Source organism: Triticum aestivum, chromosome 6D, assembly GCF_018294505.1.
Source record: "Triticum aestivum cultivar Chinese Spring chromosome 6D, IWGSC CS RefSeq v2.1, whole genome shotgun sequence".
Taxonomy (NCBI): domain Eukaryota; kingdom Viridiplantae; phylum Streptophyta; class Magnoliopsida; order Poales; family Poaceae; genus Triticum; species Triticum aestivum.
Genome location: NC_057811.1, coordinates 467,355,539 through 467,366,233, shown reverse-complemented (window position 1 = coordinate 467,366,233; position 10,695 = coordinate 467,355,539). Strand labels below are relative to the sequence as shown.

General features: G+C 45.5%; 1 protein-coding gene across 1 annotated transcript; it reads right to left on the bottom strand.

The window, feature by feature from the left end:
• Positions 1-4,737: 4,737 nt before the first annotated feature.
• LOC123145953 (F-box/LRR-repeat protein 14) lies at positions 4,738-7,206 on the bottom strand. Its single transcript, XM_044565494.1, has 2 exons — positions 7,021-7,206; positions 4,738-6,459 (listed from the first exon to the last, which is right to left on the bottom strand). The coding sequence occupies exon 2, from the start codon at positions 6,409-6,411 to the stop codon at positions 4,975-4,977; it is 1,437 nt and encodes a 478-aa protein (XP_044421429.1). The 5' UTR covers positions 6,412-6,459; positions 7,021-7,206; the 3' UTR covers positions 4,738-4,974.
• Between the last annotated feature and the right edge of the window lie 3,489 nt (positions 7,207-10,695).

The window sequence follows — 10,695 nt, the reverse complement described above, 5'->3', positions numbered from 1 at the left end:
GGTTTCTTTTGTAATATTACATGATTGGCGTCTGAGATAAGTCTGAAAATACAGCAGTTTCAAGTAGCTTCAACGAGTGGGAAATGTTGGTGAGAGTCGAGACAGAACAGGTGCTTCCATGGCCTCAAGGCGCGATATGACAGGGCTGGGGACCGATTGCGCCAGCGCGGCACCGGCGCAGCCACCAGCGGGTTCTCCAGCAGAGGCTGCGCCTCATCACTGATTCACTGCCTGCAGTAGCCGCCCCAGCTGTGCTCCTGTCGTCGATGGCGATGGCCGCAGAAATGGCATCAAGCGAGGCGGGACGATCGGTGAGAGCAAGGCGTGGTGATCAACGGCCGACGGGGAGAAGGGCGGGAGAGGTCGCCTGAGTCACTGCTCCTCGACGACACCACGGCCGCCAGCTCGAGGGCGGGTTAGCAGCAGGTGTTGCCGGAGGCTCCTCGGCCGTGCATACTTGTCCACAACACACATCGTTTATGTACTGTACTTAACATTGTAACTGGAATGAGGCATACTTGAGGAATTACTTCCCTCTGTTGGTCTTTGCATGCTTGTCAAAGTGCACATCGGTTGTCATGGCAAAGTTTTTTTTTGCGGGGTATCATGGCAAAGATTCAGAAAAAATGACTGTTTTTATTATATTCAAACTGCTGTTGGTGGGCCAGTCTATTTGTTGTCCATTTTTCAAATTTGTACACATGAGCTGTTGAACTTTAATTTGATGTCAAATTTGTGCAAATACACTTCACTGCAAACACTGATATTCAAATGGTGTCAGAAACGAGCACCATCTCAAAAACATGTCAGCTCATATATGGATCTCAATTTTGAGTGAAACCCAGCACTTGTTTCTGAACCAACCCTCGTCATGGCAATAGGCCACTACTGAATATAACTGAAGAATTCAACAGCTACAAGAGTCAGGGTTCAGAGACCCTGACACGGCGCCCTTACAATCTTACATGAACGTGCTGCTATGGCCAAACAGGATGGCGTTGCAGAACATCACTCGAACCCTCGGTAGGTGGCATGGTTTTTACACTACACTGGATTACATCAAATGACAGGCTGAGATGCTCTATCTCTTTTCTCCGCCGTTTTGCTCACAACTATTACCATGTATGTTCAGCGTAAGAAGAAGGCATTCCTTCCTAATTCGTAATCTTTGCTTTGTTTCATATATGTGCACGTGTGATGTTGATAGTAAGTTAGGAAAATTCCTATGTAATACAGAAACCGCTGTAAAGAAACGGTTAGCAGAACGCTATATATCAGGCAGCCAAAAGAACCTGATATATATTCTTTTGAAATCCAAACAAACACCGAAGGAAACAATCAAAGGAGGTAGAAACCTTACAGATAAGGATGGCAATGGGTAGGGTATGGGGCGGGTAGGGCAATATCATGCCCATACCCGTGTAGTTAATGGGTAAACAATTTTACCCATACCCGTACCCATTGGTACAAAACTTAACCCGTGCCTATACCCGATGGGTACTCATACCCATTGGGTACCCAACGGGTATATTAATAGTACACAAGTTATTTGCAATTTTACATTCATCTATAGCACGTTTGGTAAAAATACATTGATCGCAACTAAATAATTGGTAGATGAGTGCATGAAAATTATGTCAATTCAAATTGACAATTGGTGAAAACTTTAACATAGGTTCACAAACTCATGGCACAACTTTAACATAGCTACACTTGTGAATCATGGGTAAGGCTAACATGTCAGTATAAATGGGTAAAGTATAGGTATATCCATGGATAAAAGGCTATACCTGTGCCCTACCCATGACTTAATGGGCAGGGTATGGGTACTACCCGTGGGTATAAAATTATGCCCATACCCTGCCCGTGTGGGTACGGTATCCGCGGGTACCCGTACCCATGGGTAAAATTGCCATCCTTACTTACAGATATGAGCAATGCAAAGAGATTACAAAAAAGAACTATGACAAAGTCCTAAAACAGATCTCGCTATACCAAAACAAGTCTAGAACATCTGAAGCCAAATGGACTTGTCGCAAGGAAATGGCAGGTGCACCTGTCCTCCGGATTTACTTTCATAGTTTTGCGGTTTCGAAAATCTGCTGATAAGCAAGCACAACGTCTTTTCCTATTCGTCTCCATTCCTTTTAAACTGTCGTGGCTTTCAATTTCTGAGGAGTAGCCAACTGGTTTGGCAGCCCCTCACACACCCTTCTTAGAGATCAAACAGGAGCCTATAACAGTCAGTGACTCCAACTTCTGTGAACTTGCCAGCACAGCCATTCCACGATCTAGGGGGGAAATCAAAGTACATTGCCAGCCATTACATTGAGCAAAGCGAACTAGACAGCAAATACCCAAAAGGAGCTTCTCCATCAGGGTCCTCGCACATGCTGACTTCCCCAGATCTTCACTCTATCGGGAACACACCAAAACGTCAACCTTGAATTGCACGAAAGACTTCATTTGCTGTCTACTCTGGCATTCTTACCACCCACTTCAGATTTCTTCCATTTCCCTGCTTTTTCTGTAAAATAGTCCAATCATATAGCCATCTGGCAATCATATTAATGAGGACACAAGGGTCAGTAATTTTTGCATTACCAAACATAGCACTATCTCTTATTTACCGCATATGCGTACGTATCGTGAATCTCATGGCATTAGAATGACGGATCACAGTAATATACATGCCATGTGCTACCTATCAACTGGTACAATATCGAATCATGGAAATTGAAAGTGATAATTGGCACAGCAACCTTGGCCGGTAGTACAGTACTTGTACATCAATAGAGATCAAGGAGGGGGCTATATAATAGAGGAACAACCTTACTTAGCCAGTAGTACAACAAATGAAGCAAAATTCAGAGTATGAAGAAATGGACCAAAGTCACATGTATCCATGCATATCGTGGTATACGTGATGTATCAGGACTGGGAGACATCGGTAATCTAGTGGCAGCATATATTTGGTAGTGTGGTAATCAATCAAATTACCAATGTAGAGTCTTCAGTGATGGACGTAGCCAGGGGCGGAGCTTAGTTGGGGCCGACCTGGGCCATGACCCGCCCAGGATTTTGGTAAACTTTTTAATATCTATGCTTTATAGCCCAGTCCACTACTAAGCAGGCAGCTATTCGCGCTATTCCACAACAAGATATAGGCATGCCACTGCTTCATGGTCGATCCAAAAGCTTCCAAGGGCCGTCAGCCGGCAGATAGTCGTGGTTCTTCTAGAAAAAACTGACAGTCGCGCGACAAGATGCAGCTATTTGTGCTCGACATGGGTTCTCGCACGACTGTAAACAGATCTCACAACGAAGTTTCTTTGGCTCTTGCCACCGTAAAATAGATGAATCTTCTAAAGGTACATTGTATTGTTCATTACCTGGCATTACCATTGGTTTTCTGATTATCATAAGTTTGTTGGCCTGGACTGGAACGACGACAAGTATAGAAGCGATGGACCAAGATGTATGCCAGAACGGCACCAACCAGGGACACCACCTAAGCGGTGGTGTCGCTCTCCCCGCAGCTGCCAGCGGCGTATGCACTGACAAAGCTGACCAGCGCAACGACTATGCACGTGCAGAGCTCGAGAGACCGAGCTTCTTGCCATGGATGATGAGCGGCATGGTGATGAGCAGGGAAGCCACGAACGCCATGGTGTTGCAGAGCAGGAACACAGGTTTGGAGAAACTGTTTTTCCTGCATGTCCAATCAATTCAGAAAAGTTCAGTCCAAAAATATTAGTAGAAAAATTCTCATAGTAGCAGCACCTGGTTTTGTTCGTAATAGTATATGATTAGCGCCTGAGATAAGTCTAAAAATACACCAGTTTCAAGTACCTTCGACGAGTAGAAAATGTTAGTTGGGGCTGGGGACTGATTGCACTGGAGGTGGGTTGCGCCACCGCGGCACCGGCGCTGCCGCCAGCAGGTTCTCGAGCAGAGACCGTGCCTCCATCACTGCCTCAGCTGTCGGAGCGCCACCTCGCTCCTGTCGTCGATGGCAATGGCGATAGCTGCAGAGATGGCCTCGAGTGAGGTGGGACGGTCGATGGCTGGTCGCTTAACATTGTAACCGGAATCAGGCATACTTGAGGAATTACTTCTCTCTGTCGGTTTGTGCATGCTTGTCAAAGCACACATCTCTCCGTTGTCCTGGCAAAGGTTCAGAAAAACTGCCTCTTTCTTCATGAGCTGACCTGTAACCCTGTTTCTCGAATGTTGATTCTCTAATAACTTTCTTTCTGCAAGTCAGCATGCATCTGTCTGATGATTCGTCAGTTCTTCTCCACCCAAAGAGTTTTCTGTTGCGAAGAAAGTAGCCGGCAGCTCACTGGTTCTTGTGTGTAACGCCTCTGATGCCCTTACAATATTACATGAAGACATTTGCTATGGCCAAGCAGCATGAAGACCACACTAGATTACATCAAGTGATATGCTGAGTCGCTCTACCATATCTGTTTTCTCTGCCGTTTTGCACAGAACTATCACCATGTACATGTATGTTCATAATCTCTTTGCTTTGTTTCATAATATGTGCGCCATGCGTTGTGTTAATAAGTTATTAGGAGGAACCACTGTAAAGAAACGGCTAGCAGATCTAATCTCCAGGTTTAATGCGCTCAATGACGCATGAACCTTAAATGTTGCACAAGCAGCCAGAAGAATCTGGTATTCTTTTGAAATCCAAACACTGAAGCTATAAGAATAAATTGAAGAAGCAAATGAAGTACAGACAGGAGCAATGCAAATAGATTACAAATTGAAGTTGCTGTCATAGGATACGCAAGAATTCTGTCAAATTCCTAAGACCAAAACAAGTCTAGAACATCTGAAGCCAATTGGAAATGGCAGGTGCACCTGTCCTCCGAGTTTGCTTTCATAGTTTTGCGTTTTCAAACTTCTGCTGATATGTAGTGAACACAAATTAATAGCCAAATACTGGATTCAGGGCGACAGGAGTCATTTTATGTTCATGTTAATTGCTTTTAAACTCTCTAGGCTTTCAAACTCTGCAGAGTAGCGAACTGTTTTGGCAGCCCCTCGCACACCCTTCAGAGAGATCCGGCGGCAGCCTATCACGGTCAGTGACTCCAACTTCTGTGAACGTGCCAGCTCAGCCATCCCATTGTCTGTTACTTTATTGCATTGGCGGAGTGTGAGACTCCTCAAGCAAGGAGCCTGAATAATGAAATTCATACCAGCATCAGTTATAGAGCAGCAGTCCACGAGCTCGAGCTTCTCCAGGAGCGGTGAGGATGAGAGGCACTTCATCCCCTCGTCATACAAAATGCTGGCACCATTTAGCAAAAGAGCGTGAATTGGACAAGATTGGATTAGCGTCAAAATGCCCTCTTGTGTGAAACCTATTTCAGTAGGCCAATCGGGGTCGCAAAATGCGAATGTGAGCTCAACAACCTGAAGCATCGGGCAGCTAACAGCTAGAGCCTTAAGGCTAGCATCAGTCAGTGCTGTCCTATACTCAAAATCATCACAGCGCAGAGGCCTGAGTCGAAGTGAGACAGTTTTAAGGTTGCTGCACCTCTGGAATAGTGAAATCATCTCATTCTCATGTAGACCAATAACATACTCCAGGTAAAGTGTCTCCAATGCTTTGCACTTCCCCAGGAGAAAACGAAGTCCAATTTCTTCATTTGTTATAATATGAGCCAACCGAAGATCCTTCAAGCTATCACAGCAGATGTCATAGCTATATGGGTAGCCAGACACAATGGAGGGATCACGAGCAAATAACATGAAATAATCTCCATTAATCTCGAACTCAAACTTTTGGAGATTTGCCCATCCTGCGCCAAACTTTAAGAGGTCATACTGGCTGATTCCATCACAATCCTTTACAACAAGTTCACCCAACGATCCATACCTCCCAAAGTACTCAAGCCACTCCCTGTTGTCTACTGCCTTACAGTCAACAAGGTGGAGAACTGACAGATACCTGCAACCAACCGCCACCCGAAAAATCCCAGTAGAAGTGACTGCTGGTGCACGGTTCAGCCTGAGGGACCTCAATTTTTTGCAGTCAGATAGATAACCAAGACCAGTGTCGTCGATGTATGAGCAGAAGCTTAAAGCAAGATCAGACAGCGAGGGGCAGTGAGATGATAGAACATAAAGGCCTTGGTTGTTCAACTGCTCCGCGTCAGTAGACTTCCACCCAGAGTAATCGATCTCTACTTTCGCCAAATTGGGGAACCGGGAGAAGAGAGATACCAAGGCTTCTGTTGAAGGATTGAGTCCACGGCCAATGCGGATAGCATCCCTGTGCTCCGCCTCGACGGTGCAGAGCTGCTTCGACACAAGGGAAAGAGAATTAAGATCACTTGTCTGGGTAATCCTCTTGACGATCTCTGCAAGCAGTGGCTCTGGGAGATCCTCCATTGAGTATCTCAGCTGCACAACTTGGGCAGTCTCAAGACCCGGCAGGCACTGAAGCAAAGATTCTATAGTCAGAACGGAACACAACAAGATAACAAAATAACAGCTGTACAGACTAATGTAAAAGGAAACACTAGTGAAACGTTTAACTTTTTTATATCTGTTGGAAGATCTATTATGCGCTTATCTTGGAACAGACACCAAATTATGTGCTTAACTTGGAGCAATCACCTAATGCAAAAGCCCAATATTTGTACCCATGTAATGGAACAGAAAAACTTTATAAGGAAAATCAAATTAACCTGAGCTCTTACAGTCTACAAATAGACCAGTTAGAACTACAAGACCACAAGGTAATTAAACGTCCACCTTCTGAACTGAACTCAAATCTTGAAGGACAATTTCTAGGCGCTTAATAACAGGTTTTACTAAAATTAAAGCAGGCTATTTCCTCTAGGATTGCACAGAGGATATTCTAGGCTCATACGCTGGTGGGAGAACAGAGTTTATACAGACATTGCAGAACGGAATCAAAAGAAGTCAAGTGGAAGAATCGACAGCGCCTCGGCTGGCTCGAGAAGGGAAGGGAAGGGAATGGACCCAGATCCGTACCTCGGAGGAGCCGACGAACCAGGAAGGGCGGCGCCGGCCAGAAGGGGGAAGCTGGGCGGGAACGGCGGTGATCGAGTGGGTGGATTGGGCGGAGAAACCTCCGCGGCGAGGTCGACGGCAAAGCTAACCCTCGCTTCACTCGCGGCGTGGGTGCTTTTTTTTAGGGGAGCGTCGGCTTCGGGATCTCGAACGGATTAGTACGCAGCAGCAGAGAAGGCTTGGGCTTGGGCCGACTTGATGATGATGCGTGCTAAGTCCAAATGTTTCTCATTCTCTCTCAGTTTTTTTTTCTCATTCAATAAAAAATGTTTTGGTTTTGTCTTAATTTAACTTTTTTGCGGGGATAAAAGGAATTTTATTCTAAATCTATAGAGTTACAGTTGAGTGGCAAAAGCTCAGAAATATAAGGTGGTCATTGGTGTAACAGCATAACCGTGGTACACTCCGTCCGACTATAATTTGCCAGCTGATCGACTACTCATTTTGATTCCTACTAATTTCCTATTGAATAAAGTCACTGTCCTTCCTCAAAGCATTGATCTCCTCCACAAAATGTTGGTACGTGGAGCCGGCTAAACCAACTCTTGGAAAAATGGATAGGGCCTCCGTGGAGTCCGACTGAATGACCACCTAGAGGCTAGAGTGTTGAACACACACTGGTACACCGCTAATACAAAGGACCCAACATAATGACGTAAGATCATACCTGTTGCGGCCAATCCATCCGCATCAGAGAACAAACCATCCATAGATAAAGTAATGTGATCCGAAGGTAGTGGCGGCCATGGACTCGCCTATACAGGATATAGTTTTTCCTTCGGCAAATCAAGCAAGGCCGACATTTTGCCTTTCAGAATTTCCTTAGTGTTATATAGTTTCGCGTCACCAATAGATTTTAGATAGCTATCTAGAAACTCAACCGTGGCATCAACTAGAGAGACCTCTTTGTCATGAACCAAGTCATCGTGAAGCTGTCAAATTCGCCATATGATCATGATCACCTTGTCGTGTTCTGCTGCATCACGGCCAAGTAAGACACCGAGGAGCCACTCCTTAACATTATTAACTAGGTGATCATCGGAAGGCAGCGACCAGATGGTCCGCATACGATCCCAAACTCCGCTTGAATGGGGTGCATGTGTTGAAGATGGCTACTATGGGGTAGGCCCACAATGACCTAAAACTCATGGAGGACCAAGGGGCCCGAGTCCACCGCTTAAAAATAACAAAAACGTCAACAAGTCCTAATTAATCGGACAACATCGTGACATAAATCCACTTGGACGAAGATGCAGTATTACCACACTCGGACGAAGAACTCACAGACACTCGGACAAACTAGCACTCGGATGTGAGGAGCAGAACATGCAAGGAAAGCAGCTGAGGCGTCGTAGTTATTATTGACGCATACATTACTTCCATTAAGACTCCCACCACACTTCGTAGTTGATAGTACTAATAGTTGTAATCAACCTAGCAAAAGAGGTGAAAGGACATGGCACACTCTATATAAGCCGTCCTTCACCATGACTTAGGATCTCTTCCCCCATTCCCCCCCTCTCTCTCTCCCATACACATTGTAATCTCCTATGCTCTTCACACGTAGAACAAAGAAAGCCTTTCCGGAGCACAAGACGTAGGGTCATGACTTCCATCATGAGAGGCCCGAACTTAATTGTAAAAATCCCTAAGTCAGCCATTTGCGCCTCGGTAGATCAGACTCCATTCTCCTACCTCTTATTGTCAGAATCATCCCCATGACAGTAGGAGATCAACACATGTAGTTGTCTTCGGAGCACATCCAACGAGTGGCTAAGTGACATTCAACTTTGCATGCTATTGTAGCTAGGGCACCCGATACCGCCTTCCAGGCAGTAATCTTCATTTTTTTTGGAATCATGGAGCGCCATATGAGGTTCCGAGTAGAATAATCTCCCTCTAGATGTTAGATTGCAACTCCACCAATGAACAACTCACCATGCAGTGCAGTCATAAGTCTATAAGCATTTTCGATGAAGAATCGCTCACTTTTCTCCGAGAACCACACGAGAAGTGTTGTCGTTGTCTCGGTGAAGTCCAGGTCTTAGAAATTTCATTAATGCGAAGAGGCCAAAAATGATCTTTGGGGCATTGGACGTTCCAAGCTTCACTGTCATCAAGGAAGTCTAAGACCCCATTAAACCTAGAATTACATTTGGGACCGACTGGCCCGAAGGAAGTCCCACGAGGAATCCAAGGGTCCCTCTATGTCCTGACCAAAGAACCATTCCCCACTCTCCAAATAATAATTCATTTTTTTAACAAGTTCCACACCATGCTCGATACCTTTCCACATGGCCAAATAATCACTAGTGAACACATTATCTTGTAAATTTCCATTGGGGAAGTACTTCGCTCGCAACAGACGTGCACAAAGGCTGCCCAGTGTATCAATTAATCTCCAAGCTTGCTTGGCAAGAAGAGCTTAGTTAAAAGCTCGCATGTCATGAAAGCCCATACCTCCCTTGCACATTGGTGATCTCATGTTGTCCCAACATTCATCTTTTTTTTTTTACAGTTCTCCATTCCCCACCAATACTGCCTCATCAAGCGTGTCAGATCATCACAAACTAAGGTCGGTAACCTGAACATGCTCATCACATAAGTGGGATGGCATGAGAACCTATTTAACCAACAATTCCTTACTTCCTAAAGACATTTACTATTCACTCCATTCCATAAGCCCTTGCCCAAAAGCGCTTGGGGTGTTTCAAATCTCCCCTTATGCATCTTCCATTGTGGGACAGGAAGGCCCAAGTATTTGAGATCAAAAACTTCTTGTGTAACTTCCAGTATAGATTTAACTTCCATTGCCACCGCCGATAGACAATCATCGTTGAAAAGGCTGGAGCACTTTGAGGGGTTAATAAGCTGACCCATCGCCAAAACTTAAGCATTCAACAAACCTTTTACCAACATCATTTGCTGCTTAGAAGCCCGAAAAAATAGTAATTAGTCATCCGCAACAAGAAGGTACGAGATAACTGTAGCTCTTCGACAAATTTTTGTCACTCCTTCCGGACCTCCTCCATAATGGATTTGTTGATCAACGCAGAGAAAACGTCAACAACAAAAGGAATAGGGGACAATGGGTAACCTTGGTGAATGCCCCTGGAGGGGTAAAGGAGTCCAACAATTTACGAGTGAATTTTATTGAATATTTGACCGAAGAAACACACGCCATAATACGACAAATCCAGATCATATGCTTTGGAAAGATTCAAAAGTTGTAAGCACATAACGGCGGCATGAGGGGTGTGGCTGGGTCGGGCCGTGCGCAATAGAAAGAGAGGCCTCCGTGCGCAAATCTTCTCTTGTTTCTCAAATCTTCTCTTGTTCGCCACTCCCCACCAAGGCGCCGCCCCACGCGAGACGAGGGTTTCTATCCGAGGTCGCGGCGGAGGTTTCCTGCCGCCGGCTGCCACACAACCCCAGACCAGCCCACGAACGCCGCAATCTCCGCTCATTTCCTCCCTGCCGACGCCGGCATTCGGGTCGACTCCTTTCCCCCTTCTTCGTAGGGTGACCATGATTGAACCAGCCAGCCAACTCGATTGCTGTACTTGGTTAGTTCTGTTGATTCCGCCGTCTAGTGTCTAGGTGAGCTTGATTCTTGCCCTGGGTTCTGTTGATCCC